Source organism: Triturus cristatus, chromosome 5_1, assembly GCF_964204655.1.
Source record: "Triturus cristatus chromosome 5_1, aTriCri1.1, whole genome shotgun sequence".
Taxonomy (NCBI): Eukaryota; Metazoa; Chordata; class Amphibia; order Caudata; family Salamandridae; genus Triturus; species Triturus cristatus.
The window spans coordinates 47,812,094-47,830,890 of record NC_140587.1 but is presented as its reverse complement, the minus strand read 5'-3'; the positions used below and the strand labels follow the sequence as shown (position 1 = coordinate 47,830,890).

General features: G+C 47.3%; 1 protein-coding gene across 6 annotated transcripts in view; it reads left to right on the top strand.

Annotated features, from left to right (window-relative positions):
• The window catches only part of ADCK5 (aarF domain containing kinase 5), a 311,405-nt gene that overhangs the window by 47,314 nt on the left and 245,294 nt on the right, over positions 1-18,797 (top strand). For 4 of the 6 annotated variants that reach the window (XM_085604359.1, XM_085604363.1, XM_085604362.1 and 1 more), the window contains exons 2-3: positions 3,515-3,618; positions 11,023-11,175. In XM_085604359.1, coding sequence (XP_085460485.1) covers positions 3,515-3,618; positions 11,023-11,175 — 257 coding nt within the window. The remainder of the gene's footprint in view (positions 1-3,514; positions 3,619-11,022; positions 11,176-18,797) is intronic. The other 2 variants (XM_085604361.1, XM_085604360.1) reach the window with 1 other exon arrangement.

Below are 18,797 nucleotides of genomic sequence, written 5' to 3'. Positions count from 1 at the left end.
GACTCGTGATGAATCACTTTGCTGTCACTGCTCTCATTGCAGACTGTTCTGGTGCAGACCCCACCGGGCACTCCTATCATCCTGTCTTATCACTTATGTCAAAGAGCAAAACGTGCATGAGGCAATAACAGATGTCGCTACAAATAGTCATCGCTGCTCTTCCAAGCGGGGCCACCTCCTCCGCGGTTAATGTCCTGCATATCTGTACACATATACAGGAGGTTTGTGAGTGCCCCACATCCTGTGTAAAATATTGTGAGCTTTGTACACACACATTGTAATGACACTGTTGGAGGCGCCCGTATGGTAATATTTAATGAGTGTTAACCATTCACCCCTCGCCACACAGTCCACCTGCCTCGCCTTACACTCGTCCACCTCACTGAGACCACCAACTTACAGAGCTCTCTTCTTCCTGCGTGGCACCTTCTCACAGCTCTGCACTAAGATGCTCCCTTAGAAGAACACTCTCTCCCCACCCTCTTCGCAAGCTGTCCCAGGTGACATCCACATTGAACACCTACACCAACCACCATGCTGAAGACAGGCCACCACCACCTCACCTCACTTACAGTGCCAGAAGCAGAACTCGCTGCACCTTCTGAAACTCATCCACAGACCACCCAACAACCTGAACCCTCTGAGATCAGCCCATGGTAATTGATCCCTTCAGCTTCTGAATGGCCTGCACTCACTCCCGCCCTGAACTCTGCTGCATCTTAACATCACAGCCTGGCCTCCTCTCCAAGGCCAAGTGGTATGTCTGGACTTTGCCCTCTGCAGAACCCGCTCTTGCATGAATTCACTCTATCCCCGTGATATGGACCAGCCTGTCCTTCCTCTCAAGCCCAGTCAGACCACGAGAAACTCTTGAACCTGCTGTTCATCTCTTAAATTGAGATTTCAGGCTTCTCCAATCTGATCTCGCTCATGTGTGAACTGAGTAGCAGGGGCGTAATGCTGGCCTCTGCATCCCCTGCAGTGCTGGGGGGGGGGGCATATCGCCCCAGGGATCCTTACAAAGGCCAAGGCCAGTGAACATGTATGGGAACCCCATCATTTGCGATGCACCACTGCAGAGTAGCGTTGTTACACTGAATAGGTAAAGATCTGGCTTTCGATATTGGACCTCTTTTTTTGCCTACTTAATTTGAACATGATTTTGACACTTCGTACAATTTCTTCTGACTGTGTAAAGTTTTGTTTGTTGAGTTTGGGCTGCTTTCCAACAATATGGAGTTCCTTCTTCTTCCAGACTGTGCCTGAAAGTGCTGAATGCCTCTTGAACCATAAGAAGATGGTGTCCTCCGTTTCGCGGCTGTTGAAGCTGGCCACCTAGAAAGAGTTAATTCTGCCCCATGAGCTCCATCACTGAGAGAACCTTGAGACAGTACCCCGACACCTGTGGAACAGTAATAGGTCTTTTTTCTTCTGCGTGCAGCTCCCATGTATTTCACCGGTTCTGTAGTTATGGTCTTTCTTTGACCTTGTTTGTACCTCTCTAATAGTGCAGTTCTTGTTTGCAGGGTTCTCACACCACTTGTGAAACTTGTTTACACACCAGCACTGCTCTGAGCTAATGCAGAGGACTTTCTCCTTTTGGGGTATTAATGTCCAGTCGCATGGGCTCAGCCGCTTTCATTAGTTTCTGCCGGGGTCCTAAGTCATTGCCCACTCTCTCAATGCGCCTCCATCTTAGGAGTTGTCACCACCTGTGGCTTTGCCCTGTGGTCTTGTCAGGTCATTAGTATTGTCTTCAGACCCTTGGTGTTTGAGTCATCAGTGTGGCGAATCGCTTCTCTTTACCTGTCTTTAGTTGTCTGTCATCCTTGGTCTTCTTTTGGGCCTTGGCCAAGTCTCTGCCTTTCTTTTTCTGCTGGTGGTTCCCTCTGCACCTTCCACAAGTCTTTTTGTTTTCCTTACTCTGTGGTGTCTCTTGCTCAAAGCTCTTGGTTTCAATCTTGTATGTCGTGGATCTCTGCTTTCACCCTTAAAAGTGCTGTCCACGCTGCTTTCAAACATAAATCTTGTGAGTGCACATCTTCGGGAGTGTGTTACACGAGCAACACAACTAATCGTATATCCCACTGAATTTGTGTGTTTTGGACTTGGAGTTATCCGCACAGATCTCAGACTCCTGCTTGATGAATGCAGTGAGGATTGAAAAGCTGCTGGGTCCCGTCCTGCCCTCAGCCCTTCCTTCCCCTTGGGCAGAAGAGATGTCACCTTCATCCCTCATCTGGGGCTCTAGACCTTGCACCGGCACTTTACCTGCAACGCCACAACCAGGTCATGCAGGCAGTCAGCGCTGTGCAGCACCTGTAGGCCTTTCCCTGGCTGTGGTAGGTAACCTCCAAGCTGTTGCTTCATAGTTGAGCAGACTGTGTTAGCTTTTTTGAGGGTGAAGAGCTGTGGAAAGGCCTGGCAGCTTACAAAGTGCAGCACGAGGAAGGCCCCTTGTTGGCGTGTTAAATCAGCAGTGTCACAGGCAACCTGTGAGATACCTTAGACAGTACAGTCTCTCCTGCCAACTCCATGATGCGGTGTCATACAGGTCCTCTGACAGATACTTTCCCTCTTCTCTATACATCTGTAGATGTTAGAAAGAGCTTAGAAGCCGATGCTTTGCACGAAGCACTTGCACTTATTTCCATTTGTGCTTTTATTATCTAAACAATGACATGATCTGAATGATGTTAAAAGGTAAACGCAATTCATGTCCTAATGAGTTGAATTCTACAGTGTTTCAGATGTTAGAAAGAGCTCAGAACTTGATAAATATGCACTAAGCGCTTACACTTATTTTCATTTCCACTTTTTCGAAGCAATGAAATGATTTGGATGATGTTAAATGCATAGTCACTGATTCATGTTCTAAATTTTTTCTAAAATGTATTCTGTAATATTGTAATGTGGTGTTTCACCTGCTCAATAAATAAAGTGTTCCCTGTTCTTTGCAAGAGTGTGTGTCTTGGACAAGCTGTCTCTTTAGAGCATTTCTGGTACGTTGCTATCCTGTGCAGACTGACGCTAGTCTGGTGATGCCCTGCACAGGCTGTCTGTGTTTTGGGGTTGGGTCGGTACGTTGCCATTGTGAGCAGGCTGTCTCAGAGTTAATTTTGTACATTGATACTATGTGCAGGTGTCTCAGTAGAGCTGATTATGTGCGTTGATGCTTTGTGCAGACTGTCACAGAGCTACATTTCTGCGTTTATGTCATGTACAGGCTGTCTCAGAGTTGCTCTTGCACGTTGGTGCCCAGCGCAGACCAGACTGTCTCAGTAGAATTGGTTTAGTAGAGTGTGGCTCTGTGTTGGTTTTCTCTGTTCAGACTGTCTCTGTCCTCTGCAAGAGTTGGTGTGCATTGTATAAGCGGTCTCTTGAGAGCACTTTTTGTACCTCGATACCTTGTGTAGGCTCCTTTAATATATGTTGTACTTGATTGCCATGAGCTGGTTGTTTGTCTTCTGCCAAGTGTGCATCTGGTCTCACCCCCTCTCCATCCATCCCTCAGTTGCGGTTGTGTCGGTACCACCTGTTGCTGCTGCAGAAGACTCACAGCCAGCGTCCTCTGCCTCTGATGATATGTCACAGGAGCGTGGGCTCCCAGCCCTTCAGGTAAGATGTCATCTGTGCCATGGTGCCTGGCACACTAGCTGCCCCCATGTGAAACGCGGACACTCTACCATAATACACTGAAATAACTCTATGATCAGGATACCCCAGCCCCTCCCGTTGAACTTTGACCTCCTGGGGTCCTTGGATGTGGTACATTAATTCCCCACCCACTCACCCAAGATGAGTGTGAGCTCCCATTATGCCCACCCCGCCTCCTGAAGTGTGAGCTCTCTATAGTGTGACCCCCTCCCCACCTCAGAGGGCCGGTAAGCACCAGTATTCTGTCCCCTTCGATTGTATGCTGTTGACCCCCTCTCTATATGATGCTAACCTCTCAGACCCCATTACTTCTCGACTGGACTTTTCAGCTGAAATTAAGTTTTCCAGCTTGTGTTTCCACTTCAAATTCCTGGTAATACACTTTTTTCCGAAAATGAGCAATAATTGCTTGCTCTCGGATTCTCTTTTCCAAGCAGTTTTTCACCATTCAGTAAAAACAAACATTTACAATGCAATAGGTCTCGCAATTGCTTTATTTTGAGCTATTGGCATTGTAAATGGCAAAGCCTTTTATAATATTCAAAGGCATTGTCATTTACAATACCAATAATTTAAACTTTCGCAAAAGCGATACCTATTGCAGAGTGTGGTGTCCGTTAGGTGGGCGCCACACTCACTATTTAAGTAAAAAAACATTTTTAAGTCTCGCTGAGTCAGCGCGCATGCGCTGCTCGGAGAGACTTTAGTAAGGGCTTTAAAAAATGCTACCACCGGCTACAGCTTGCAGTGCATGTGCGCGCGCTTCAGCAGAGGCGCCATATTGCGTGATTACTGCTGCGCGTGCACCACTCGCGCACATGCACTGCAAGCTGTGGCCGGCGGTAGCATTTTTAGCTTGCTAATCGCGGCACCGGTGCTTTACTTTTAACATTAAAAGTAAAGCACCGGTGCCGCGATTATAGCAAAAGTAAAGAGATAGAAACATCTATTTTTTTACTTTTGCTATAATCGCGGCACCCGTGCTTTACTTTTAATGTTAAAAGTAAAGCACCGGTGCATGTGTCACGACAATATACCCAGGCCTATTAGCTTTGCCAATGTATGTTTATGTTGTGCACGTTTCTCTTTCTCTATTTTTCTTGCTTTGAGTGACTTCCTAATTTTGTGTTTTCAATTTCTTGGCTAGTTATTACACCTTTCCAATTGCTTTCGATTTCCTACATTTACTCTCCCGTCATTCAATAGCAACCGTCCCACCCCTTTCATATGTTCTCTCTTTTTCCATGTTCAGAGGCTCCTCTGTGACTGTTTCCCTCTCTGATTCTTTTATTGCATTAAAGCGTGGTCTGCCATCTACCCCTTGTTTATTTGCTTTTTTTTTCTCTTTTTATAAGTTAATAAAAAGTAATTACTGACGTGTTCTATACCCCATTGTACAATGATTGGCACATATTGTTGCTCCAGAATAGGTTTCCTCATTGTATTACGCACTGTTAACAACTCATTTTTTTGCTCAATTGTATGCATTTTTACCTATGGCACTTTTCAACACAAGCGCTTTCAAGATTAAAAGGACATATACATGCCTTAACACATGTACACTATTGATTCTTTGAAGCTACTGAGCACAACGTACACATCTGTACCACTCGCATATTTTAAAAGCAAATGCAGAACAAGGATTCAGCTTTACAGAGGACTTTCTTCAATCAGAACAAGCATTGGCATAGCCAATAGGTCTCGCTTTTGGGACCTTATAAGTATTTAGTTATGCAACTGTTGCATGGCTAAACACTTATAAGGTCCCAAAGGCGAGACCAATTGGCTATGCCAATGCTTGTTTTAAAAGAGCGTGGTGTCCTTGAATCGGGCGACACGCGCAGTTTTTAAAGTAAAAAAATTAAAATTAACAAACATAGCGCGGTCTCCCTGAAGCGGACACAGCGCTCAACATTAAAGTTTAGAAATAAAATTTGAAACTGAGCGCAGTGTCCCTATAGCGGGTGCTGTGCTCAGCATGCAAGTTAGAGCAGCATAGTGCTTTATAAGTAAAGCGGCCGCCACAATCCTGTGTTGGCGTGCTGCAAATACAAAAAAGCAGCCGCCATTGTCCCCATCAGTGTCAATAAACAAAATAGTGCTCACCCACTAAATAAAGCAGACCATGTAACGAGCCAAGTAAAAGGTCCAGTCGTTATGGGAGGTAACAAATGTAGACAAGGCGGTACCAAGGAGGGATTAACAAGCCTAATGAATCGGAAGCCACCGATTACAAAGGACAATGACAAGCCAATTTAAAATATGGGTGGAGAGTGGGCGGGGCTTCCAGTGCATACTCCACTACAGCATGCCTCACAGAGCGAGCAGTGCATTTGCGCTGCCGTTAGGCTCGACCTAAAAAATGGCTGACATTTACCTCCTGCTTTAAGCAGGCAGAAAATGTAATCCGAGCTGCTGGTAGGGGGCGAGGATGAAGGGCATGCTTGTGATTGTCCGGAGGAGCATTATTTGCCCCCACAGACTGCTACAGGCAGTGGGTGAGGCTGTGCAGTGCTGCTTGCCCCAGCCCCCTCTGAGACTTGATGTCTCAGGACCAGGAGTTATCGGGTCCGAAGATTTCAGGTTCTACAATTCCGGGCGAATTGCATTAGTTCAATCAGAGTTAACGCTGTGGGGGAAGTAACAGCTCTTAATGATAGCCTCTGAGTAGAGGATCTTGAAACACCCTCCAGGTGACAGTTATCCAGAGTCTGGGCCTCAACCCAGTCCACTTGCACTTCAAGTCCATGAATTGCTCTGTCCATTCCCCCCCTCCCACACCCTCACATGATTGGCTTCTTCTTACCTCCTTGCCTATCCTTCTTCTCCATCTCATGAGGAGCTTTATGCAGCTGAAAAGACCAAAATGATTTACATCTTCATATAGGTTATAACATCTTCCACTCACTCTCTCAAACCCTAACCTTCCCTTAGTGCACTTGTATTCACTATTTCCTTCCCTTGCTTCATTCTTCTCTCCTTTTCCAATCCATCTCTTTATGTTCCCTCCAGCTCTCCTTCTCCCTTTCCTGTATCCGGTCTTCAAACTACACCCACTCCAGTTTACCTTTCGCCTCTGTCACTCCATCCACTCTTCTTCTCTACCCTTTCTGCCTTCCTCTCGCACTTTCTTTCTTTTATCCTGTGGTTCTCTGTCTCCTTTCCAGTTTTCCCACTTATCATTTGTTTCGGTCTCTACTGCTTTCTGTTCTCAGTTCCCTTTGCATGCCCGCTGTCCTTCCCGTTGTCATCTAATCCAGAAAGGGACTGCGTTGCCGACAGTAGTAGATGGTCCGGGGGGCTCTGGTCTGCTGTCCTGTTCTATGTATCTGTGTCCATAGCTTTGTTATTCCTGCACAGCTAGCGCATCTGTGTTCAAACCACCTTAGACTTGTCCCGTTCAATGTATCTGTGTGCAGTGGCGTCCATGGCTTGGTCCTCCTTGCACAGCCAGCACATCTGTTCACATCTCCTTAGACTTGTCCTGTTCAATGTATCTGTGTGCAGTGGTGTCCATGGCTTGGTCCTCCTGGCACAGCCAGTGCATAGGTTCACATCACCTTAGACTTGTCCTGTTCTATGTATCTGTGTGCAGTGGCGTCCATGGCTTGGTCCTCCTGGCACAGCCAGTGCATAGGTTCACATCACCTTAGACTTGTCCTGTTCAGTGTATCTCTGTGCAGTGGTGTCTATGGTTTGCTCTTCTGAGAGTCTCAGTGGTCCTCCTTGCACAGCCAGCGCATAGGTTCACATCAGCTTAGACTTGTCCTGTTCAGTGTATCTCTGTGCAGTGGCGTCCATGGCTTGGTCCTCCTTGCACAGCCTATGCATAGGTTCACATCTCCTTAGACTTGCCCTGTTCAGTGTATCTTTGTGCAGTGGCGTCCATGGCTTGGTCATTCCTGCACAGCCTATGCATAAGTTCACATCACCTTAGACTTGTCCTGTTCTATGTATCTGTGTGCAGTGGCGTCTATGGCTTGGTCATTCCTGCACAGCCTGCGCATAGGTTCACATCTCCTCAGACGTGTCCTGTTCTATGTATCTGTGTGCAGTGGTGTCTATGGCTTGGTCCTCCTTGCACTGCCAGTGCATCTGTGTTCACATCACCTTAGACTTGTCCTGTTCAATGAATCTGTGTGCAGTGGCGTCCATGGCTTGGTCCTCCCTGCACAGCCTGCGCATAGGTTCACATCACCTTAGACTTGTCCTGTTCAGTGTATCTGTGTGCAGTGGCGTCCATGGCTTGGTCATTCCTTGCACAGCCTGCACATCTGTTCACATCACCTTAGACTGGTCCTGTTCAATGAATCTGTGTGCAGTGGCGTCCATGGCTTGGTCATTCCTTGCACAGCCTGCGCATAGGTTCACATCACCTTAGACTTGTCCTGTTCAATGAATCTGTGTGCAGTGGCGTCCATGGCTTGGTCCTCCCTGCACAGCCTGCGCATAGGTTCACATCACCTTAGACTTGTCCTGTTCAGTGTATCTGTGTGCAGTGGCGTCCATGGCTTGGTCATTCCTTGCACAGCCTGCGCATCTGTTCACATCACCTTAGACTGGTCCTGTTCAATGAATCTGTGTGCAGTGGTGTCCATGGTTTGGTCATTCCTGCACAGCCTATGCATAGGTTCACATCACCTTAGACTTGTCCTGTTCAGTGTATCTGTGTGCAGTGGCGTCCATGGCTTGGTCATTCCTGCACAGCCTGTGTTCACATCACCTTAGACTTGTCCTGTTTAATGAATCTGTGTGCAGTGGCGTCCATGGCTTGGTCATTCTGCACAGCCTGTGCATAAGTTCACATCACCTTAGACTTATCCTGTTCAATGAATCTGTGTGCAGTGGCGTCCATGGCTAGGTCATTCCTGCACAGCCTGCGCATAGGTTCACATCACCTTAGACTTGTCCTGTTCAGTGTATCTGTGTGCAGTGGCGTCCATGGCTTGGTCATTCCTGCACAGCCTGTGTTCACATCACCTTAGACTTATCCTGTTCAGTGTATCTGTGTGCAGTGGCGTCTATGGCTTGGTCATTCCTGCACAGCCTGTGTTCACATCACCTTAGACTTATCCTGTTCAGTGAATCTGTGTGCAGTGGCGTCCATGGCTGGGTCATTCCTGCACAGCCTGTGTTCACATCACCTTAGACTTGTCCTGTTCAATGAATCTATGTGCAGTGGTGTCCATGGCTTGGTCATTCCTGCACAGCCTGCGCATAGGTTCACATCACCTTAGACTTGTCCTGTTCAATGAATCTGTGTGCAGTGGCGTCCATGGCTTGGTCCTCCTTGCACAGCCTAAGTATAGGTTCACATCACCTTAGACTTGTCCTGTTCAATGAATCTGTGTGCAGTGGCGTCCATGGCTTGGTCATTCTTGCACAGCCTGTGTTCACATCACCTTAGACTTGTCCTTTTCAATGAATCTGTGTGCAGTGGCGTCCATGGCTTGGTCATTCTTGCACAGCCTGTGTTCACATCACCTTAGACTTGTCCTGTTTAATGTATCTGTGTGCAGTGGCCTCTATGGCTGGGTCATTCTTGCAGAGCCTGCGCATAGGTTCACATCACCTTAGACTGGTCCTGTTCAATGAATCTGTGTGCAGTGGCGTCCATGGCTTGGTCATTCTGCACAGCCTGTGCATAAGTTCACATCACCTTAGACTTATCCTGTTCAATGAATCTGTGTGCAGTGGCGTCCATGGCTAGGTCATTCCTGCACAGCCTGCGCATAGGTTCACATCACCTTAGACTTATCCTGTTCAATGTATCTGTGTGCAGTGGCGTCTATGGCTTGGTCATTCCTGCACAGCCTGCGCATAGGTTCACATCACCTTAGACTTGTCCTGTTCAGTGTATCTCTGTGCAGTGGCGTCCATGGCTTGTTCATCCTTGCACAGCCTGCACATCTGTTCACATCTCCTTAGACTTGTCCTGTTCCATGTATCTGTGTGCAGTGGTGTCCATGGCTTGTTCCTCCTTGCACAGCCTGCGCATAGGTTCACATCACCTTAGACTTATCCTGTTCAGTGTATCTGTGTGCAGTGGCCTCTATGGCTGGGTCATTCTTGCAGAGCCTGCGCATAGGTTCACATCACCTTAGACTGGTCCTGTTCAATGAATCTGTGTGCAGTGGCATCCATGGCTTGGTCATTCCTGCACAGCCTGCGCATAGGTTCACATCACCTTAGACTTTTCCTGTTCAATGAATCTGTGTGCAGTGGCGTCCATGGCTTGGTCCTCCTTGCACAGCCTAAGTATAGGTTCACATCACCTTAGACTTGTCCTGTTCAATGAATCTGTGTGCAGTGGCGTCCATGGCTTGGTCATTCTTGCACAGCCTGTGTTCACATCACCTTAGACTTGTCCTGTTCAATGAATCTATGTGCAGTGGTGTCCATGGCTTGGTCATTCCTGCACAGCCTGCGCATAGGTTCACATCACCTTAGACTTTTCCTGTTCAATGAATCTGTGTGCAGTGGCGTCGATGGCTTGGTCCTCCCTGCACAGCCTGCGCATAGGTTCACATCACCTTAGACTTATCCTGTTCAGTGTATCTGTGTGCAGTGGCGTCTATGGCTTGGTCATTCCTGCACAGCCTGCGCATAGGTTCACATCACCTTAGACTTGTCCTGTTCAATGAATCTGTGTGCAGTGGCCTCCATGGCTGGGTCATTCCTGCACAGCCTGTGTTCACATCACCTTAGACTTGTCCTGTTTAATGTATCTGTGTGCAGTGGCCTCTATGGCTGGGTCATTCTTGCAGAGCCTGCGCATAGGTTCACATCACCTTAGACTTGTCCTGTTCAATGAATCTGTGTGCAGTGGCGTCCATGGCTGGGTCATTCCTGCACAGCCTGTGTTCCTATCACCTTAGACTTGTCCTGTTCCATGTATCTGTGTGCAGTGGCCTCTATGGCTGGGTCATTCTTGCAGAGCCTGCGCATAGGTTCACATCACCTTAGACTTGTCCTGTTCAATGAATCTGTGTGCAGTGGCGTCCATGGCTGGGTCATTCCTGCACAGCCTGTGTTCCTATCACCTTAGACTTGTCCTGTTCCATGTATCTGTGTGCAGTGGCGTCCATGGCTTCGTCTTCTCAGTGGTCAGCCTTGCACAGCCAGCGCATCTGTGTTCACATCACCTTTGACTGGTTTCAGTCTAGGCGTAAAGTTTGTCGTCCAAGGGCATCTTGCTATCCACCTTTACCCATACCCAAGGGTTCCTAACAGGCCTTTGCTGAACAACGCTGAGCCACTAGCCTCTTCCACTAGCCCCATGTCTGAAGGTTCTGCCTGTCCACAAACTGGCCCTGCTTCTCATCAGCCTGCTTGCCTCCTGACTCTCCCTCCTTCCTGTAACAGGTCATCGGGTCGCCCAAACCTGCTGAAGAAGGTGCTGCGAGGCCTGGCCTTGGTGGCTTTGCCCGCCTCTGCTGGCGCGTGGTACAGCCTGGCAGAGGCTCACGAGAAGAGGAGGATGCGGATTGTGGTGGAGGGCGCGGGCCGCTTCTGCAGGTAGGTGCCCTCCCCTCTGCCCCTTTCAGTTTGCTGTACAAAGGTCTCTTTTCTGTCCGTGCTGAACGGGTCTGTGCATGTCGAGATGTTTTTTAGTAAACACGATTCCCCCTCCCCTCCACACTGGGGTAAATCGAAGATTTGCTCACAATTGATGCGTAAAGAGTCCAATGCTGCTGGTGAGCTCATAGTTATGGCGGGTTAGGAAAGTGTTAAAAATGTGGCTGCTTTAGTCTCTGATCCCTCGTCTGTCAGTGTGGGCTCAGCGCCAAGATACCTGCTTACAAAGATACTGCGCTTTATCAAGTGTTATTAACATATCGTCACATCACACACGTCAGCTGTGCTTTCCCCTTCTCAGCAGCCCTGTTGTGTGTGGTTACGATGGTAGAAAGCGGGCCACAGAAGAATGTCTAGGGGTGTATGGGACGACGGACGGCTCCAGTGCGCATGCCCGCCAGGGCCGAGGGACCGGTGTGTACCTCCATTGTGCAGTGCCTGTGATGGGGACGCCCCTATGGCTCTTGCTTTAGCCGGGTTTGGAGAGGTTTCGTTGGGCTGCATGTCATGATCCCCACCACCACCACCTCCAGCTAGAAGTCCCGCACAGTCGCGCCACTGTCCCCGCTGTGGCCTTGCAGCGTGGCAGCCTTATCCCAAGGTGCCATTCACGAGCCTGGCTGATGCCTGTGCTTGAGTCACGCAGTGCACCCCCCAGTAGGTAACATAGAGTGATGACACTACAGTTTGCCTATCCCTGGTTCTCCTTGTATTGTTATTGGAACTCTTAATACGTGGCGCTCCCGCGCTAAAGGCTTTTTAGGTCTCTCCTGAGCCCGCACATACGCTGTTGTTTGCAAGATCTTTTCTTATCTAACCAAATACCGGTCTACAAGGGGCTCGGAGCATGCCCATTACTTATCATTGGTTTGCTTCATTGTCACTCATTTCCTTACTTTTCATTGGTACGCGCATGTCTGTTTCATTTTCACTGGTTTCAGATGCGCTATGTGGGTTTTTGGACTTTGAATTGCGTTTGTTGAGCTGACAAAACAAGGAGAAATGCACTATAATCTTTGTATAAAAATGCCATCCAAAACCAAGAGGCAGCGGTTCGAAGGTATGACGAGAATCCGCGGGGAGTGTTTGTTTGATGTGCGAAGAAACCTAAGCCAGCTGCTGGAACCAGTAAGCATTTGTATGTGCCCAACTAGAATTTCCACCTTTTCAGTGGCCTGCTTGAGTCGGGAACTAGTTCAACGAGGCGTAATGGCGATCATGCTTTTTTTTCGCTTTTAGTTTTTTTATAGTGCAAACTCAGCCCAAGGACATTGGCTTTACATGAGCACCAGACATTGCTTTACATGGGCCTCTACTCTCGGGTACTGAGTACCTGCACTTCTTGTCTTTTAGAAGGAGAGTACCTACACTTCTCAGCAGAAGTGCAATACTTTTATTTAAAGAGTACCGCCATTCTCAGGAGCAAGCAGGTATTCTGGTATGAGGTACCTGCACTTCTATTTTTCCATTTCGAGCACTGGCACCTGATCCTATCAGACAAGGTCAGATTCATTTTTTTGAGCTAATGGAGATAAGTGATTTGCTCAGATCGCGAGATGTTGAGCAGACCATGGGAAATGACTGTGTTTCCCAATTTCCAATGTCTGCAACTCCGGCCGTTATGACACATCTGCTCCCCTGTCAATGGGCAGGCCTAGCAGAGGGGTTATACACTGCCTCCTGAGATGCTGCCAAAGACTGAGTTCACTGTAAAGCAAGCATTGTCAAAATCAATAGATCTTGCCTATGCAAGGTCTGTTGGCTTTGTCAGTATGTTTTCAGGCATTTTGTACAGCAGTGTGGCTGCTGGGCAGCATGGTTGAAAGTAAAAATGAAAAAGCGCTATGATGCGGCCTACGTTGACCGTGTTGTAACACTTTTTAAAATTTACTTTCAATCATGCTGCACAACAGCCATGCTACTGTATAACGTAGCCCAAAAAAATGGACCAGTCACTATATCTTGCATTGGTGAGACCTGTTGTCTTTGCCAGTGCTTGTTACATCAGTAAGTGTGCCATGACCCTTTACAATTGCCAGATCTACAGTCGATGATAGAGGGAGCCTGCAGAAAGATCCTGTAGGAAATCCACCCACCTTTTCTGCAAAGCCACCATGGATTTCTTGACTTTTTCTGGATCCTATTTTTGCTGGTACTACGACTGCACTGTTAGTCATTTAATGCCGGAGCTAAAGTTGTGTTGGTAAACTCTGTTTCACCCAGTTTACTTTTTTAGCTTTCCTCTAAGGCCGTGGCCTGGGGTGTAAATATTCAAAAATAGCACAGAAGATAAATGTCATATGTTGGCTGCAGTTGGTATTTACCCCATATAGATAATACAAATAAATGGCAGCCTGAAATGGCACTATCCTTCTACTGGGCTGCCATTTAAAAACATTGCGCTAACACATGGGAAGGTAAAATGCTTCTGTCATATATAAAAACCTATTTGTATATATTAACAGGTCACCCTTAAAACGTGCCTTGTAAGCCCACTGAGCTGGATGCTTAATATTTATGAAAAAATAAAAGTGAAAGGGGATAGTGTTCCCTGAGAGTGACTAAATGTTCCAAACATTCCATTAACATGCCTAGCTAAATTTTAAAGTGGTTAAATTCTATCTTCACTTGGGAAAATACTAGTAGGTGAATCAAAGTTATTTTCCATTTGGGTGTAAAAATCTGCTTTAATGGTAAAGTTGCATTTTCGATAACCTTAAATGAAAAGTAACTTTATGAAAATGTACTTTGAGCTGTCTGACCAAAACAGGCTTGGAACATGTTTTGCCGCTCACCTCCCCTCCAATACACTTGCCTGGAGTTAACAACCATTCTCTCTTTAGCACAACAGGCTGGTCTTTGGGTCAAGGAAGGCAAGGTGTTGTCATCAACTGGCCAATTATCAAAGATTAACCATCTGGGACGGTCCAGGAATAATATGCAGAAGAAAGGACAACCTTCACACTCCCTCTTTTGACTTGAAGATGCTAAATAGGGCGGACATGATCTATTTCATTCCCATTGCCGTCCAACACTCTCCGGCTCAAGTCACAGCAGGAAGAAAAGACAGTTCTTAGCTGCAACACAGGGAAAAAAACCTCATATAAATAAGGAAGTGGTTTGGGTGAGGTTGAAACTCCTGTCTGGTGCAAGATATTGACTTTCCAACCTCGAATTAGGAGGTCAGTGAACTCTTTACAGTAAAGTAAATAGGGAGTGATGGAAAAGGAGGTGGGCATAGTGGGAGAAAATAGACAGGATCTGGTGGGGAATAGTCTCCATTCTTTGGACTAGTTCATAGGATAAGACCGACACCTCACCACCACCATCTCGGAACATTCCTGGGCCTGTAAGGACTATGCCATAAAAAGAAAGTCCTGCTGGAAGAAAGAAGACTCTAGGATTCCTGACTCCTGCTGGCACCTATTGGCTTAAACCACGCTCCAACTGCCAGATGGTTGGCCTTTTCTTTGCCTGCTCCAGGGTCACACAAATGAAAAAGACTCTTGACTACAGGAGGGCCCAGCTGACCTCCAAGGATTTGACCCTACAGAAACCTCGGCAAGAGAGAGGTCGGGTGCCTGGAAGCTCGCCTTCAGAACCCGGCTACAGGAGTGTCCACGAGGAACTGGGATTACTCATTTTACCGTCTCTGGAAGACTGGAATAAGGTGCTGTGGCTTGCCAAGGAAAGTGCGCTCGAGGCGGGCAAGTAAGCCAGGTTCGTCCTGCTCTGAGCTTTCTGTCATGCTGAAAGCAGGTTCTGCAGGTCCTTGCTGAAAAGGTATCTGGCTTCCTGAAGCCCTGCCCAACTCCAGCCTTGCCCTGCGGTTAGATTGTGCCAATCAAAAAAGTCTCAAGGTAAAACTTTGGACTGTGGTAAATCTCTCCCAGCATCACAGTGACCTAAGCAGACCTAAAACCCAGTTGGTGCAAAAACCAGAGCAAGAGTGTATACAACATCGAGGGACCATCGCGCGCTTCAACTTTTAGACCTTTCCCTGCTGGACAATTCCAACTTGCAGAAAGTAAAAACTGTGTGACCAATGCTTGCCATTGCAGCCGCCACGTGCCGCTCCTCACATCCCTGCAGCACAGACTGTAATTATAACACCTGCAAGCAGACACTGTTCATTCTACCTCATTCCTGGAAGTCTAAATCCCAGTTCTTACACAATAACTTATAACGTGCAGTCGAGTGATACTGTTCGTGTCTTTAGATGTATTCAAATTACAGAGTATATTACCATAATGATAACACGTCGTTATATCATTTCCACAAAAGTTGCTTGGGGCGTCCGTTTAGTGCAGAGCATGATCTTGAATTCTGCCCCTGCACCATGCACCAAGGGTAGGTCCTGTGTGTTCAACCCATTTCCCCCAGAAGTCAAAGCCTAAAAAGAAGGCAAGTCTGGAGAGCGAAGAGCTTGAACTCTGCCTGTATGTTCTTTGACCTTGCTTTCCCTAAATCCGTTTGAGTGATCTGACTGTAAGTAGTCCCATTCCTCTGAGGGGTTCCCCCGCATTTTTAGGTTGAAGCCTAGCAGTCCGCATCTCTCTCTGGTTTGCTGAAGACCTCTAGGGGGCTTTCGGAAAGCTTCCCTGAGAATGCATTCCACCATTGCTTACCATTGAAACTCCCATTTGCTGGCTTTCCACTTGCTGGCTTTCTTTGTTGTAGGCTGTCCAGCTTGAGTTCGTTCCTTCACATTTATTGTGTTCTTCCACCAGTCCTCGCTCCCTGTAAACAGGCCTTTAAATCTTGTTCTGATCGTGTCACATGGGCTGTGCATTCACAGACGGAGGTCAAATGTCAGGCTGTGTCTTCCAGGAAGCTTGATGTTTATTTTTATTTTTCTGACTTCAAAGTGACAGGATTTATGTAACAATCATGCTAGCTACTCTGGTTGTGCTGTGCAATGTTTTTTTTGTTCTAGCACAAAACACAACTTAAATGTCTGTAAATGGACTGTGCAGATATTTCAGAATATGGAAAGCACAAATGAAGTAAATGTTTTGGTAATTCTGAAGTGCACTGCACTCAATGCCACTCTACCATGCACCACTCCACTATAGGACCCTTCAGGCAACTCAAACAATCTACTCTACGCCGCTGTACTCTGTGCCACTCTGCTCCGTGCCATTGCACTCTACGCCACTGCCATCTACTATGCACCACTCTACGTCTCTGCACTCTGTGCCAATGGACTCTACACCACTTTACTCAAAACCAATGCACTCTACGCCAATCTACTCTACACACTGTTCTTTATGCCACTTTTGTCTAGTCCACTCCACCCACGATACTCCACTGACACTCTACTCCATTAAACTCTGCTCCACTCTATGCTACAACTCTCTACTCCACAATGTTCTACGCAACTCCATGTACGCCATTCCAAGTCATTTTACCCCACTCTGTTCTACGACAGACGGCTCCACTGCTCCACTCCGCCGCTCCACTCCGCCACTCCACTGTACAAAACTCTACTCCACTCTGCCATTCCACTCTTCTACACTACTACACGACAATCTACACCAGTCTGCGTCACTCTACTTTGCAACACTTTATCCTACACTAGTGCACTGTATCCCACTCTACACCATTGCACTCTACGTCACTTTACTTTGCACCACTCTACGCCACTGCATTCTATACTAATGCACTCCACGCCACTGTACTCTGCGACACTCTACTCTGCAACACTGCAGTCTCTAGCAGTGAACTCTACGCCACTGCAATCTACTCTGCACCACTTTACGTCACTGCACTCTACGCCAATGTACTCTACACCACTTTACTCAAAACCAGTGCACCCTACCCTAGTCTACTCTGCACCACTGTACTTTATGCCATTTCACTCTAGTCCATTCACTCCACTCTGACACTCTACTCCATTAAACTCTACGCTACTCCGCAACACTCTACTCCGCTCTGTGCCACTCTACGACTCTACTCCCCTCTACAGCGCTCTAGGCAACTCTGTCTACCCCCATTCATGCCACTTTACTCCACTGTATTCTACAACACACTTCTCCACTGCACGCCACCCTGCGACACGCCACCCTGCGACACGCCACCCTGCGACACGCCACCCTGCGACACGCCATTCCACCCCACTCGTTAACACTCTATTCTACTCACTTCTACTCCATTCTACACCCTTCCATTCTGATACTCTTCTCCCTCCTAGAGAATCTACAAAACTCTACACCACTTTATGCCACTCCATGGCACTTCAAATTACTTCACGCCACTCCACTGTAATTTATGCCACTGTATGCTACTTCACAACTCTATGCCACCCCATGACACTCCAGTATACTCCCCTTTACGACTCTCCACTCACTCTCCTTTACCCCACTAGCTTTTAGCAATGCTGATCAGCAGCCACGCTAGTGTACAACATGGCTAAAGCATATTGGCTAATCCAATAGCTCTTGCATGGGTTAGACCTATTGGCTTTGCCAATGCTTTTTTGTTTTTTGATCCTTGGTTTTGAACCTTTTTTGCAGCCGTGGCTTGCAGAATAGGCTTTGTACAGCATTTACTGTGATTTTAAATATATCACTCTTCCTTCCAGCCGAGTCTACTTCTAAGCTGTGTGCAGGCTGCAAGGAGATTAAAATTACTATGAAAATAGCTCTGCGAGCTGCCTGACCCTGCACAGTGTCACTGGTTCCCGATTGCTTGTGAACTTGGTTTATAAAGACGAGGCAGCACCAGCGACAGTATCCCTTCATAGCCTTACATTAGTCATTATGTGTTTGGGGAAGGATAGTTGCCCCAACCCAAAAGACTCTTAAAGTTGAATTCCCTTTACCTTTTCACATTCAACAGGTAGCCACAGAAAGCCAGGTTGGGGTGTTTGGGAAATTCATTTCTAGTATTGTTCCAGACTTGCTGAGAGACCTGTATGCTAAGGTACTTTTTAGGTCTCTGCTAGCGTGGGCTGCGCACATGCGCAGCCTCGCTGGCGATATTTAATGTTTTTAGGTATATTCTGTAAGGGGCTTTAAGCCCCGACCCTCTTTTCCATTGGCTGACGTCACCGTTAATACTAAACGGTGGCCAGCCATTGGAAAAGAGCTTCTTGTGACGTTTTCCTTCGGCTTTTTGAGCCGTCCCATTTGGACAGCCTCGCCTGCTTTCCTTCTAAAGTAAAAGGTTTCTTATCTTTATGGGGCCAAACACATGGCCCCATAAAGATAAGAAACCTTTTACTTCAGAAGGAAAGCAGGCGAGGCCGTCCCAAGCGGGACGGGCGAAAAAGCCAAAAGTCTACGTCATGGCGAGCGCTTGTTTTAAAGCTGTTGTAGTAAGTCCCGTAAGTGACGCGTCAGAGGTCCCTGTGATCAGAGCGCTTGTGATCGGAGGGTTTGGTGTTGATTTATTCTCGTCTCCTTCTCAAATAATCATACAATGTCCCGTGCAACCGAAGGGCTTGCTATTTAAAAACCCCACTAGTAAAGCAGCCGCCTCAGTGAATGTTTTATAATGTAGACATGTTTATTGCAAACGTGCGGCAACCAAGTTTAGACACCTGCATTTGATTTGATTTA